The sequence below is a fragment of the Carcharodon carcharias genome, chromosome 13 (genome assembly GCF_017639515.1).
Source record: "Carcharodon carcharias isolate sCarCar2 chromosome 13, sCarCar2.pri, whole genome shotgun sequence".
Classification (NCBI taxonomy): Eukaryota; Metazoa; Chordata; class Chondrichthyes; order Lamniformes; family Lamnidae; genus Carcharodon; species Carcharodon carcharias.
Window position 1 is genome coordinate 74,694,149 of NC_054479.1, and position 16,020 is coordinate 74,710,168.

The window sequence follows — 16,020 nt, forward strand, 5'->3', positions numbered from 1 at the left end:
GCCAAGGACAGACATGTGGGCAAGAGAGCAGGGTGGAGTGTTGAAGTGGCAAGCAACAGGGAGGTTTGGGTCATTCTTGCGGACAGACCGCAGGTGTTCTGCTAAGCGGTTGCCCAGTTTACATTTGGTCTCTCCAATGTAGAGGAGACCGCATTGGGAGCAACGAATGCAGTACACTAAGTTGGGGGAAATGCAAGTGAAATGTTGCTTCACTTGAAAGGAGTGTTTGGGCCCTTGGACGGTGAGGAGAGAGGAAGTGAAGGGGCAGGTGTTGCATCTTTTGCGTGGGCATGGGGTGGTGCCATAGGTGGGGGTTGAGGAGTAGGGGGTGATGGAGGAGTGGACCAGGGTGTCCCGGAGGGAACGATCCCTACGGAATGCCACCAGGGAGGGTGAAGGGAAGATGTGTTTGGTGGTGGCATCATGCTGGAGTTGACGGAAATGGTGGAGGATGATCCTTTGAATGCGGAGGCTGATGGGGTGATAAGTGAGGACAAGGGGGACCCTATCATGTTTCTGGGAGGGAGGAGAAGGCGTGAGGGCAGATGCACGGGAGATGGGCCGGACAAGGTTGAGGGCCCTGTTAACGACCGTGGGTGGAAAACCTCGGTTAAGGAAGAAGGAGGACATGTCAGAGGAACTGTTTTTGAAGGCAGCATCATCGGAACAGATGCGAAGAAGGTGAAGGAACTGAGAGAATGGGATGGAGTCCTTACAGGAAGCGGGGTGTGAGGAGCTGTAGTCAAGGTTGCTGTGGGAGTCGGTAGGCTTGTAATGGATATTGGTGGACAGTCTATCACCAGAGATTGAGACAGCGAGGTCAAGGAAGGGAAGGGAAGTGTCAGAGATGGACCACGTGAAAATGATGGAGGGGTGGAGATTGGAAGCAAAATTAATAAATTTTTCCAAGTCCCGACGACAGCATGAAGCAGCACCGAAGTAATCATTGATGGACTAGAGAAAGAGTTGTGGAAGGAGGCCGGAGTAGGACTGGAACAAGGAATGTTACACATACCTCATAAAGAGACAGGCATAGCTGGGGCCCAGGCGGATACCCGTAGCCACACGTTTTATTTGGAGAAATTGTTCAGTGTGAGAACAGGTTCAGCCAGACGGAGGAGAGTAGTGGTGGATGGGGATTGTTCGGGCCTCTGTTCGAGGAAGAAGCTAAGGGCCCTCAGACCATCCTGGTGGGGGATGGAGGTGTAGAGGGATTGGACGTCCATGGTGAAGAGGAAGTGGTTGGGGCCAGGGAAATGGAAATTGTTGATGTGACGTAAGGTGTCAGAGGAATCATGGATGTAGGTGGGAAGGGACTGGACAAGGGGAGAGAGAAGGGAGTCAAGATAACGAGAAATGAGTTCTGTGGGGCAGGAGCAAGCTGACATGGCTGGTCTACCGGGACAGTTCTGTTTGTGGATTTTGGGTAGAAGGTAGAAGCAGGCCGTCCAAGGTTGGGCGACTATCAGGTTGGAAGCTGTGGGAGGAAGATCCCCAGAGGAGATGAGGTCAGTGACAGTCCTGGAAACAATGGCTTGATGTTCAGTGGTGGGGTCATGGTCCAGGGAGAGGTAGGAGGAAGTGTCTGCGAGTTGACGCTCAGCCTCCGCGAGGTAGAGGTCAGTGCGCCAGGCAACAACAGCACCACCCTTGTCAGCGGGTTTGATGATGATGTCAGGGTTGGGCCTGAGAGAATGGAGTGCAGTAAGTTCAGAGACAGAGAGGTTAGAATGGGTGAGAGGAGCAGAGAAATTGAGACGACTAATGTCGCGCCGACAGTTCTCAATGGAAAGATCAAGAGAAGGTAAGAATCCAGAGGGAGGGGTCCAGGTGGAAGGAGAATATTGGATGTGGGTGAAAGGATCCATTGAACGGGGAGAGGACTCCTGCCCAAAGAAGTGAGCCCGGAGACGAAGACGGCGGAAGAAGAGTTCAGCATTGTGCCGAGCCCGAAATTCATTAAGGTGAGGGCGTAGAGGTATGAAACTAAGTCCTTTGCTGAGCACTGAACGTTCAGCATCGGAGAGGGGAAGGTCAGGGGATATAGTGAATACACGGCTGGGGTTGGGATTGGAAGAAAGGGTGGGGACGGAGGGACAGGCAGGGGTGGAGGGTCCTAGATGTGTGTTGGTGTCGATGAGTTGTTGGAGCTTGCGTTCCTTAGCACTTGAGAGAAAGAGAAAAAGTTTCTTGTTGAGGCGTCGGATGAGCTGAAGGATAAAATGAAACTGGGGGCACGCGCAGCTTTGAAAAAGGGTATGGCGGTGCTGCTGGAGGGAGAGGTCGAGTGTGTTCATATGGTGGCGCATGGCACTGAGTGTGGATCTCAGGATGCGACGGGAACAGCAGTCCGAGAAACGTTTTATGTCCCAGAAATACCTGTAATCCTGGGTGGGTTCAAAACATGAGGGGTGGAATTTCATTTGAAATCCACGTGGGGTAATTCGGAGACAGAGACAGTCACTGAGAAAGGAGATATGGCTGTGAACGCGGGTTTTAGTAAACACCTTGTCAAACACCAGGAGAGAAATGGAAAGCAATGAAGGTGAACAAGGCAAAAGAGAGATACGGAAATCATGTCGCAGAGACGAACAGAACTGCTTCAAGGAGGTAGGCATTTCTTGAAGAGCAGTGGCAGTCAATTAAACACAGAGATAAAAACAAAAAACTGCGGATGCTAGAAATCCAAAACAAACCCAGAATTACCTGGAAAAACTCAGCAAGTCTGGCAGCATCGGTGGAGAAGAAAAGAGTTGACATTTCGAGTCCTCATGACACTTCTATAAAACTAAGTGAATCCAAGGAGAGGGGTGAAATATAAGCTGGTTTAAGATGGGGGGGCGGTGGTTGGGTGGGGGGAGAGAAGTGGAGGGGGGTGGTGTGGTTGTAGGGACAAGCAAGCAGTGATAGAAGCAGATAATCAAAAGATGTCACAGACAAAAGAACAAAAGAACACAAAGGTGTTGAAGTTAGTGATATTATCTAAACGAAAGTGCTAATTAAGAATGGATGGTAGGACACTCAAGGTATAGCTCTAGAGGGGGTGGGGGGAGCATAAAATATTTAAAAATATTTAAAAATAATGGAAATAGGTGGGAAAAAGAAAAATCTATATAATTTATTGGGAAAAAAACAAAAGGAAGGGGGAAGAAACAGAAAGGGGGTGGGGATGGAGGAGGGAGGTCAAGATCTAAAGTTGTTGAATTCAATATTCAGTCCAGAAGGCCCTAAGTATAAGGATAAAGTAAGTTCTTTTTATTCTTTCATGGGATGTGGGAATCACTGGCAAGGCCAGCATTTGTTGCCCATCCCCAACTGCCCTTGAAGTGAGTGGCTTGCTGGGCCATTTCAAAGCACAGTTAAGAGTCAACCACATTGCTGTGGGTCTGGAGTCACATGCAGACCAGCCCAAGTAAGTACGGCAGAATTCCTCCCCTGAAAAGGGCATTAGTGAACCAGATTTTATGATGATTGATGATAGTTTCATTATTGAGACTAGCTTTTAATTCCAGATTTTATTGAATTTAAATTCCACCAGCTTCCTGCTGTGGGTCTCTGGATTATTAGTCTAGTGACATTACCACAATCACCACTAAAGTACTGGCAGAGAGCAGGCTTTGAGGCAGGAATTGAAATGGATTGCTTAAACTATTATTATTGGGATTCTGAAAGAGGGAATTGACATTTTTTAGATCATGGATGGGTAGCTGAGACCTGTTGCTTCTGATTCCTGTGCCATGTGGGATCTTCCAGGACACTTCATGTGTCTTGGACCAAATATTAGAACTGTCTCTAGCTTTGAGCTTAAGCTCAAGATTTCCAAGTTTGATGGGTAGCTGGAGTCACTGTGAAGCTTCATGGAGGATAAGAATTTCCTGGATCATACATTCCAGGAGGCGGTCATCCCACAGGCTGTGAGAGAGTTCATTTAGAAGAGTAGGAAGAAGCAAGTAGTACAAGAATCTTCAGGGTGTGTACCACTCTCAAACTGGCAGTCAGCATTAGGGGCCGCTGGACCTCTGAAGGAGTACACTGTCGACCATGGCACCAATGTGGAAGGGACTGCACAGGAGGGAACAGCAAGTACTGCAGGTGTTATAGGATATTCCGTTGCTAGGGGGACGGACAGGCATTTCTGTCACGTCATTGTGAGTCCCACATAGTGCGTTGCTTCGCCAGTGGCAGAGTAAAGGACATCATGGAAAAGGTGTAGTATATTTTGTGGTGAGGTGCGGGGGTTGCTGAACCAAAGCATATTGTGGTACACATTGGTACCAATGACAGAGAGGGCAGGTATTGAAAGCCAAATCAGATTTTCGGGAGTTAGGGAGAAGTTTAAAAGTAGGACATCAAAGGTGGTAATCCTGAGATTATTCTGTGCTGTGTGCTAGCAAGAGCAGGTGCAGGAGGGAGGGCTTCAGGTTCTTGGGGCATTAGGACAAGTTTTGAGACAAGAGGCACCTATTCAAAAGGGACAGGTTGCACCATAAGAGGACATTGGTCCCAGTCCTGGTGTGGAGGTTCACCACTGGGAAGGGTTTAAGCTAAATTGGAAGGAGGATGGGCACCCAACATATAGAAGTAGAAAAAAAAGACGAATAAGGTACATAAAAGGAGTGAGTGTTGGACAGTACGAGAGAAGGGAGTAGTTTCATATTTATTTAGAAGCAGACCAAGGAGGACTACAAAGCCAGGTTTACAACGTATGTACGTAAACACACAGAGTGTGGTGAATAAAGAGATAAAAACAAAAAACTGTGGATGCTGGAAATCCAAAACAAAAACAGAATTACCTGGAAAAACTCAGCAGGTCTGGCAGCATCGGCAGAGAAGAAGCGTTGACGTTTCAAGTCCTCATGACCCTTCAGCAGAACTGGGTGAATGCAAGGAGAGGGGTGAAATATAAGCTGGTTTAAGGTCCGGCGGGGGGGGGGGGGGTGAGTTGTTGGTTGGTTGGGTGGGGGGAGAGAAGTGGAGGGGGGTGGTGTGGTTGTAGGGACAAGCAAGCAGTGATAGGAGCAGATAATCAAAAGATGTCACAGACAAAAGAACACAGAAGAGTTGAAGTTGGTGATATTATCTAAACGAATGTGCTAATTAAGAATGGATGGTAGGGCACTCAAGGTATAGCTCTAGTGGGGGTGGGGGGGGCATAAAAGATTTAAAAATAATGGAATTAGGTGGGAAAAAGAAAAATCTATATAAATAATTGGAAAAAACAAAAGGAAGGGGGAAGAAACAGAAAGGGGGTGGGGATGGAGGAGGGAGTTCACGATCTAAAGTTGTTGAATTCAATATTCAGTCCGGAAGGCTGTAAAGTGCCTAGTCGGAAGATGAGGTGCTGTTCCTCCAATTTGCGTTGGGCTTCACTGGAACAATGCAGCAAGCCAAGGACAGACATGTGGGCAAGAGAGCAGGGTGGAGTGTTAAAATGGCAAGCGACAGGGAGGTTTGGGTCATTCTTGCGGACAGACCGCAGGTGTTCTGCAAAGCGGTCACCCAGTTTACATTTGGTCTCTCCAATGTAGAGGAGACCGCATTGGGAGCAACGAATGCAGTACACTAAGTTGGGGGAAATACAAGTGAAATGCTGCTTCAACTGAAAGGAGTGTTTGGGCCCTTGGACGGTGAGGAGAGAGGAAGTGAAGGGGCAGGTGTTGCATCTTTTGCGTGGGCATGTGGATGTGCCATAGGTGGGGGTTGAGGAGTAGGGAGTGATGGAGGAGTGGACCAGGGTGTCCCGGAGGGAACGATCCCAACGGAATGCCACCAGGGAGGGTGAAGGGAAGATGTGTTTGGTGGTGGCATCATGCTGGAGTTGGCGAAAATGGTGGAGGATGATCCTTTGAATGCGGAGGCTGATGGGGTGATAAGTGAGGACAAGAGGGACCCTATCATGTTTCTGGGAGGGAGGAGAAGGCGTGAGGGCAGATGCACGGGAGATGGGCCAGACACGGTTGAGGGCCCTGTTAACGACTGTGGGTGGAAACCCTCGGTTAAGGAAGAAGGAGGACATGTCAGAGGAACTGTTTTTGAAGGCAGCATCATTGGAACAGATGCAGCGGAGTCGAAGGAACTGAGAGAATGGGATGAAGTCCTTACAGGAAGCGGGGTGTGAGGAGCTGTAGTCGAGGTAGCTGTGGGAGTCGGTAGGCTTGTAATGGATATTGGTGGACAGTCTATCACCAGAGATTGAAACAGAGAGGTCAAGGAAGGGAAGGGAAGTGTCAGAGATGGACCACGTGAAAATGATGGAGGGGTGGAGATTGGAAGCAAAATTAATAAATTTTTCCAAGTCCCGACGAGAGCACGAAGCAGCACCGAAGTAATCATCAATGTACCAGAGAAAGAGTTGTGGAAGGGGGCCGGAGCAGGACTGGAACAAGGAATGTTACACATATCCCATAAAGAGACAGGCATAGCTGGGGCCCATGCGGGTACCCATAGCCACGCCTTTTATTTGGAGGAAGTGAGAGGAGTTGAAGGAGAAATTGTTCAGTGTGAGAACAAGTTCAGCCAGACAGAGGAGAGTAGTGGTGGATGCGGATTGTTCGGGCCTCTGTTCGAGGAAGAAGCTAAGGGCCCTCAGACCATCCTGGTGGGGGATGGAGGTGTAGAGGGATTGGACGTCCATGGAGAAGAGGAAGTCGTTGGGGCCAGCGAACTGGAAATTGTTGATGTGACGTAAGGTGTCAGAGGAATCATGGATGTAGGTGGGCAGGGACTGGACAAGGGGAGAGAGAAGGGAGTCAAGATCACGAGAAATGAGTTATCTGGGGCAGGAGCAAGCTGACACAATCGGTCTACCGGGATAGTTCTGTTTGTAGATTTTGGGTAGGAGGTAGAAGCGGGCCATCTGAGGTTGGGCGACTATCAGGTTGGAAGCTGTGGGAGGAAGATCTTCAGAGGAGATGAGGTCAGTGACAGTCCTGGAAACAATGGCTTGATGTTCAGTGGTGGGATCATGGTCCAAGGAGAGGTAGGAGGAAGTGTCTGCGAGTTGACGCTCAGCCTCCACGAGGTGTGGTGAATAAGCTTGGTGAGCTTCAAGCAAAATAGCCATGTGGGAATATGATGTAGTGGAAATCACTGAAAAAATGGTTTAAAAAGCAGTGAGGGCTGGCATTTAATAGGGTTGCCAACCCTCCAGAATTGGCCTGGATTCTCCAGGAATTGAAGATCAATTTCCAGGACACTGTTGTGTGCAACCCTGAAGAAAAATCATAGGGACAAAAGATAGTTTTTAAAAACTTTTTCTTGAACATTTCTTTTTACCATATACAAAAATATTGAAAAAGGGAAAAAAAAGGCTGTTTGGCTGACAGTCAAGCATCATCCAATTGGGTAATGAGTCTTTTGTTTTCTATTTTGCGTGGGAAAGCAGTATGTCACAAGGATTGATATGTTGGCTGATGAATGGCTAGAGCATGGGGTCATGTGATGAAATCTCCAGGAATAAATTTAAGCACAATTGGCAACCCTAGCGCTCAATATTAAAAAATACAAAGTGTTCAGAAAGGTAGGGAAGGGGATAAAAGGGAGATGGTATGTTGCAAATATCTAGTTCATGGCTCATTTGTTTTAGTATATAATTTTTAGTTTTAGAAATTAACGTTTAACTGTAAAAAAAGGGATAAATGCTATTAAAGTGCGTTACAGTCTGTTACATTTAAGAGGTTAATAGCTTAGAAAAGGTAAAGACCATAAAACAATAGCTGGGTTGGTTGGCTGGGGAACTGGAGACCTTGTGTCTATACTGTTTGTGAAGAAGTGCAGTCCAGAGATGGTTTTGTTTTGGGAATTAGAGCTAAATTAGTTTAAAAGCATTCAGTAAGTCCCAAAAGGTTTTAAAGCCCATTTATTTCATCAGATCAGAGAAGAAGCTAAGTGAAGGAGAATTAATTTAAAGGTTAGTCTGAGGAGAGTCCAGAGTGGAGTTTAGGAAGGCGCTCTGGTTTCAATTTATCCGGGCGAATGCTGGCAGAGGATTTTCAATGCAGTTTGGACCTCATGTGATTTGCAGCTCACAGCAGTTAGTCAAATCAAATGACAGACAGACCTGCACCGGAAGCAGAGTAAAACCCTAACTTCATCATTGACCACGTGGCAGGCAGGTGAGGCTTAATATCAGTTTGAATTTTGTGAGGAACAGAAGCTGGAAGGTTGCCTAGTTTGAAGCTAGTGGGAGAATTTACACTGGGTCTCACAATATCTTATTGCAATCAATTTGCTTGGAAGTATTGGAAAAGTAGCCAGAACAAGGGACTGAGATCTCCACAGTCAAGAGAGGGTAATGAAAGTATTCAGCTGAGAATAGCTGAAGTTGAAAAATTTCTTCAGAGCACTGTGGCATTATGAGTGGTCCCTACAGAAATAAATCATTTTAAGGTTGACCTGTCTCAAGAGAATACTTGGGGAAAGTAGGGAGTAAACCTGAGTGCAGAACATATGTAGCTAGGAACCATCATGTTAAGTTAATTGTGCTTGTTTTGTTTAAGTCTTATAAACAATAAAATTCATGTTTTGTTTAAAAATGTGAAATCTTGTGATTAAGTTCTATAGGTTAAAACAAGGCATTTGGATTTCTTTTTAAATGTTAATGGTCCCTAACTGGATCATAGATCAGTTCTGATTAGGGAAGGCATTGTAATGGTGGAAAGAGAGGATGTTCTTGAAATGGCAAGGACAGAATTAATTGGTCAGAGTTGGGATGGAAGAAAGGTATGATCAGGCTACTGGGAGTATTCTATGGGCCTCCAAATAGTGAGAGAGAGAGATAGAGGAGCAACAATGCAGAGAAATCACAGAGATGTGAAAGAACTATAGAGTGATGATTTTGAGAACTTAATTATTCAATTATTGATTATAATAATGTTAGAGCAAATAGTAAGGAGGGGAGGAATTTCTGAAATGTGTTCAGGAGAGCCTCTTGATAGTATATTCTCAGTACAAATAGGAAATAGAAATTTGGATCTGGTGCTGGGGAATGAGGTGGGCCAAGTGGACTGAGTATCTGTGTGGAACACTAGGATAACAGTAATCATTGCATAAGATTTAGATTAGCAATGGAGCAGAGCAAGAAAAAGTAGAACATCTAAATGGAAGAGGGATGAGACAGGATCTAGCCAGGCTAAAACAGAACCAAAGACTGACAGGAAAAACTATAATGAAACAATGGGTCATTCAGGCTAGATACATTCTAACAAGGGGAAAGGATAGGGAAACCAGAACCAGCACTCCTTGGATGGTGAGGAAGGTCAAAAATATGATGAAACAAAATAAAAGAGGGTATATGATGCTAGTCAGATGAAGTCTTCAAGCAAGGAACAAATGCAGTAAGTTGAGAGGAAGTGAAGGAAAAAATAAGACTGGCAAAGAGAGAATGAGAATAGAATGATAGTTAACATAAAATCTACCAACATGCAAACAGGAAATGGGTAATAAGAGGTGGAGTGGATCCATTAAGGACAAAGAGGGTGAAATATAGTTACAGGTGCAGGGCACCGGAGTCTGGCTGCTTCACCTGCACTGGCTTCCTGTGTCCTCGTGCAGGAAGTATCATCAGTTACAGCAGCTGGAGCTTGGATTGACAGAACTTGAGCAGCAGCTGCTGTCACCAAGGTTAACTGCTATGTGAATAGCACATTTATAGATATGGTCACCCTGTAGCTTATGAAAGTGCAAGGAGAGGGGGAATGGGGGAAGAAACAGGCATGTGGTGCAATTACATTGCTTGGTGTAGACTGTAGGCCACCAACTGGTGGGAAAGATGCAGAGGAACAAATTTGCAATGTTATTTCAGAGAGGTGCAGAATTATAGTGTAGCTATAATGGGGGACTATAATTATCCGAATATAGACTGGGGTAGTTTAATGTAAAGAGCAGAGAGGAACAAGAATTCCTAGACTGTGGTCAGAAATTTTCTACAGCAGTATGTGTCCAGTCCAATGAGAAAGACCTAGTTCTGGGGAATGAGGTGGGCCAAGTAGATCAAGTGCCAGTGGAGGAACATTTAGGGGACAGTAATCATTGTATCATAAGATTTAGGTTGGCTAATGGAAAAGGGCAAGGAACAATCCAGAGTGAGAATAATTAACTGGGGAAAGCCAACTTCAATGTGGTAAGAATGGATCTAGACCAGATAAATTGGTTTGGATTAATTCAAAGGTTGGCAGGAAAAATAGGCTGCCTTTAAAGAAGAGATGGTTCGGGCACAGTCAAAGTATATTCCCACGAACAGAAAAGGTAGAACAAACAAATCCAGAGATCCCTGAATGGCAAAAGAGATAGAGATTAAGATGAAGAAGAAAAAAAAGTGGGCTCATGACAGATGTCAGGTGGATAATACATTTGAGAACCAGGCTGAATACAGAAGATCCAGAGAGGGAAGTGAAAAAGCAAACAAGAGAAGCAAAGACAGAATATGAAAAGAGACTGGCAGCTGACTTTAAAGGGAATCCCAAAATCTTCTATAGGCATATAAATAGTAAAAGGGTGGTATAAGCAAGAGTGGGGCTGATTAGGGACCAAAAAGGAGAATTACACATGGAGGCAGGGGGCATGGCTGAGGTATTAAATGAATACTTTGCATCTGTCTTTACCAAGGAAGAAAATGCCACCCAGGTCACGGTAAAAGAGGAGGAAGCTCAATCACTGGAAGGATTTAAAATTGATAAGGAGGTGGTATTGGATAGGCTGTTTGTACTTAAAGTTGATAAGGCACCAAGAGCAGATGAGATGTATCCAAATGAAATATGCAAAAATATACAATGTGGAAATTGCGGAGGCACTGGCTATATTTGTGGTGACAGATGCAAAGTATTCATTCAGTATCAGTACCTTAGTCACATCCTGTACCTCCACAAGATTTCCTTTTTTTTCCTGTTTCTAATAAGCTTCACCATTTCTTTTAGCTAACTTTTTACATGTCTAAAATATTGTTGGGTACTCTAATTTTACCTGTTAATCTCTCGTATTTTTTCTTTGCCCTTCTTATGTCCTTTTTCAATGTTCATCTGCACTCTGATTCTGCCTGGGTTTCCACTCTATTCTGTACCCGATATTTGTCATAAAGCATGTTTTCTGTTTTATTTTGACCTGTATTTCCTTTGTCATCCAGGGAGCTCTAGCGTTGTCTGCCCTATCTTTCCTCCTTATGGGAATATGATTGGTTTGAGGTGTATCCATCTTGTAGGCCTGCCATTGCTCAGATACTATTTTCTCAGTCAATCTGTGTTTCCAGTGCATCTGTGTTAGATCACTTTTCAAATCACTGAAATTAGCTCCTTTCTAGGTTAGTATTTCTTCCTACCTTTTTTTGTCCCTCCCCGTAACTACTTTAAAGTCAATCTTACCCAGATCTTTTCCCGCTGAAACACACACTCCACTTAGCCTACTTCATTCCCAGAACCAGATCCAGCATAGTTTCCTTCCTCACTGGGTGAGAAAAGTACTGATTTAAGGAGTCCTCCCGTACATATTTTAGGAATTCTTCACCCTCCTTACCTTTCACTCATGTTTTTTTCCCCAGTACACATTAGGGTTATTGAAATCTCCTGCTATTAGTCTTCTATTATTTACTTTTCTCTGGAATTTGCCTACTGATTTGCTTCTTTATTTCTTCATCACTATTTGCGAGTCAATAGTAAAATCTCAATGTAACAGCTCCATTCTGTTCCTTAACTCAAACTGAAAAGATTCAGTCGTTGAACCTTCCAATAAATGTGGAACTGTAATGTTATCCCTGATCAATACTGCCACCCCTTCCAGTCTATTTTCCTGCCCCATCCCTCCTGAATAATATTGCAGACAAAAATGTTTAGTTCTTATTCTGCCTATATTATAGTCACAGTGTCATAAATCCATGTGGAAACATGTCTCTCTACCTTATCAACCTTAGTCATAATACTCCTTACATTCCAACACCATGCTAGTCAACTGTTTTTTTCCCTCCATCTTATTGTTGCTCTTTCCGCATTTTTTTAAATTTTCTTGCCGTCTGTCCCTTGTAGCTTTTTGTGCATCTTGTTTCACCTCTCTGCTGTTGCATCCTCATATTCTCCCCCCATGTCAAATTAGTTTGAACCTCCCCAAACAGCACAAGTTAACCCCCACCATCCCCCATGAGGACAGTGCTCTTAGACCTGTTCAAGTGCAACCTGTCTGGCTTGTACAGAACTCTCCTATCTCAATACTAACCCCAAAAATATGAAGCCCTCTTAGTCCACCTGGTGGTCACCCACTTGCTTTCCTCCTGAACTCTCTGCAGCTTGCAGGCTCACCACCTTCTAACACGTCCAGCCCACGAAACTTTCAGCTTCCTGTACGCACTGCCAGAGATTGAGCTGGAGCATCTGGCAGCACTTCATGCACATGGTTTTCCAGGACATATGAAGTGTCCTAGAGTTACCATGTGGCACAGAATTGTGCATGTAACAAACTGTCCAGCACGTTAGATAACAGTTATATAGCCTTAAAGCAAACACAAAAACACAAACTTTAACCGCTTAAAAAAAATCTACTCTATAAAATCATACACCATTAAATTAAGTATTAGACTAAGCACTAAAAACCTTGCCTTCTGCTACTAACCCAAAATACTTAGCTGGAATATACCCACACCACACCAGGCCAGCATATAGCCAAGGCATGTCCAAATATACCCATGGCATGCCCAAATACACCCACGGCACACCACGCCAGAACATTATTCCCACACCATACCATGTCATTCTGGAATATGCCCACGGCACACCGCTCTGGAATATGCCCGCGGCACACCGCTCTGGAATATGCCCGTGGCACACCGCTCTGGAATATGCCCGCGGCACACCGCTCTGGAATATGCCCGCGGCACGACAAACCAGAATATATGCACAGCACACCAGAATATACCCATGGCAAGGCACTCTGGAACATGACCACACCATGCCATGCTGGAATATACCCACACCACACTGGAATATACCCACACCATGCCATGTCACTCTGGAATATGCCCATGTCGTGCTAAAATATACCCATGGCTTCTCTGGAACACGTCCAGGGTACGCCGGAATAGACCCACAGCACATTGGAATATACCCACGGCATGCCACTCTGGAATATGACCATGCCATGCAGAAATGTTATACCCACACCATGCCACTGGAATATACCCCATACCATGACACGCTGCTCTGGAATATACCCACGGCATGCTGGAATATGACCACGCTATGCCACACCGGAATATTATACCCATGACACGCCATGCTGGAATATACCCACACCATGACACACTACTCTAGAATATACCCACGGCACATCAGAATATACCTACCCATGGCACAGCAAGCTCCCACAAACAGCACCAAGATACATGACAAGGTGATCTGTTTTATTGGTATTGAATGATAAATATTGGCCAAGTTGCTGCAAGGACTCCCCTATTCCTCATCAAAATTGTGCCAAGGGATCTTTTACATCCACCCAAGGAGGCTGGCAAGTTTAACATCTCTGATATTGTGGGAGTGCTATACCACAGTACTGGAGGGTCAGCCTGGATTAGGCACTCAAGTCTCTGCTCAAGAACCCAGCTGGCTCAGGAGAGAGCGCTACTGCTGAGTTAATCATGATGGGCACTGGGTTAACTCTATCTACATTAACTGATTACTGTGCCTCTGTTAGATCACCCTCAGAGATAGCTCCCTGTGAGGTTAAAAATCAATTTCCTTTTCTCCTGTTATCATTTGTGGACTCACTGATCAATGTTATATAACTACCATTTATTACCTTCTAAAAGTTATCATAAGCTTTGCCTTGGGAGAGTTTGGCACAACAGCTCTATGCTTTAAACAAAAATGTTCCACTTTAAGTACTTCCTGCATATAAACAAGAAAATGAAAATATTTGTGGACAAAATTGAACAGAAAGTAATACCAAAGATATCAACATCCCACATGTTTACTACTTACTGAACACTGAATGATCCCTTACGCCTTGTCCAGTTACCTCCAGCACCCCCAATGCCCCCGACTCCAAACACACATAAACACACACGCAGTCTTCCCCCTCCCCTCCCCCAACACTCACCCTTACTCTGTCAATATCACCACTCCGTGCGACTGAAGGATCTGATAAGGAGAGGCTAATGTTAACAGGAACAACAGAAATCAGTTGCCTGGATTGTGAACCAACCCGCTGAAGTTGCGACTCAGAACGGCAAAATGACACTCACTGACTTCATCCCCAGGCTTCATTTCAGGGGCGAATTCTCACCTTTGTAAACTAGTCAGACAAGTTTGTTTAATGTTTGGAAATATCAAGCGTCAGCAAGTTCCAGAAAGCTCAGCAATAATCCCCAGGGAATTCCTTCTTTAACTCCCAGAGACTTATTCAAATCTCCAGCCCTCAGATACAAGGGATTTGTGCTGAGAGTTGTGACGGGGCTGATCTACCAGGGTGGGGATGGCCTGTCCCACTCCCAGTCCTGGGAGTGGAGTGCACCCCTCAGTCTGAGGTGGTTTTGACACAGATGAGGATTGCTATTCAGTTAGAGACAGGGAACTAGTTCCTTTCAAGGTCTGCTAAAAGTTGTTGCCTTGCCTCCTTTATTGCATATTATGGTGAATACCTGGGAGCATGTCAGCACTTGCATCTCCCAAGCCCTCACTCAAAACACTCTCTCCATGGGTTGATGGAGAGGGAGAAGGACATGGACCAGGGGGGTATTCCAGGGGCACCAGGCACAGCACAGTCAGCGAGATCAGCAGGAAGCTGAGTGAGGAGCACACACACACACTCATCCACAGCTCCTCACGGGAATCCAATACACTCACTCAGATCTTATACACATTCAATAACCATATAAATAGTGCATAATAGATGCAGTTATATGAATTTGGATGCATCAATATAAAAGTTTGTATTATATACAGTTTACTCTATGTACATTGTTTGATTACTTCATCAATTAAACACATTAACATATTTCAGCCATTGCAACTTTTTCCTAATTTCAAATTCCCGCTGTAACTGGCACTTTATTGCCGGCGCAATTTAAATGTTGCAATTTAACATTTTGCAGTTTAATAAACCTTGAGCCAATTGCCATAGTTTCAGACCTGTGCTAGAGCCGCAGGATGCAGCTGCGAAATTGTTTTACAACAGAAAAGCTCTCCTCCCTTCGCCTGACATTCTGAGCAGGGAGCTGCAAGAGGCTCTCTTACCCGGCGATGCCGCTTCTGCCCCCGAGGAGTCGGCAGAGCACTGCTGCTACAGACAAGCAAAATGAGACTGACCGCACTGACCAACATCCTGACTGAGTGAGACTCTCAGTCTAATCCGCCTTTTATACACCGCACCGCTTTGTTCCCCGATCCTGCTCTCGATTCACAGCTAGAAACATCACGTGGGCGTGTGTACGTTTCTATTAACCCCTGTTGGGTGGTTACCCCAGTTGAGTGAATTTTCTCTATTAACCCCTGTTGGGTTGTTATTCTATATTAACCCCTGTTGAGTGAGTTTTCTCTATTAATCCTTGTTGGGAGGTTATTCTATATCAACACTAAGATAAAAGCAAAAAACTGCGGATGCTGGAAATCCAAAACAAAAACAAAAATACCTGGAAAAACTCAGCAGGTCTGGCAGCATCTGCGGAGAGGAGCACGGTTAACGTTTGGAGTCGGAATGACCTTTCAACAGATGTTGTTCTGTCGAAGGGTCATTCCGATTCGAAACGTTAACCGTGCTCCTCCCCGCAGATGCTGCCAGACCTGCTGAGTTTTTCCAGGTATTTTTGTTTTTGTATTCTATATCAACCACTGTTGTAACAGTCTTTTGAACTAATTGCAGCTGTTTTTCAGGATTTCTGGGGGTAGTGGGTAGGCAGTGCTACCTATGACTGCTCATTGCCTTAGATTGTGAGTAATTAGTGAACCTAAAGGCATCTTGAACCTATTAAAAGGGAGGTGCAAGAAGTGGTGGGAGATTTTATGATAGGCAACCTGGGCTGTAATACGTTGAGCAATGTCTGAACAT

At 45.0% G+C, this 16,020-nt stretch overlaps 1 protein-coding gene across 3 annotated transcripts in view; it reads right to left on the reverse strand.

Annotated features, from left to right (window-relative positions):
• LOC121285458 (stromelysin-3-like) overlaps window positions 1-15,377 on the reverse strand; it is a 112,840-nt gene extending 97,463 nt beyond the window's left edge. The window contains exon 1 of one of the 3 annotated variants that reach the window (XM_041201897.1): window positions 15,282-15,377. In XM_041201897.1, coding sequence (XP_041057831.1) covers window positions 15,282-15,296 — 15 coding nt within the window. In that variant the 5' untranslated portion in view covers window positions 15,297-15,377. Of the gene's footprint in view, window positions 1-13,773; window positions 13,863-15,209 lie in introns of those variants that run through there. The other 2 variants (XM_041201896.1, XM_041201899.1) reach the window with 2 other exon arrangements.
• Window positions 15,378-16,020: the final 643 nt, after the last annotated feature.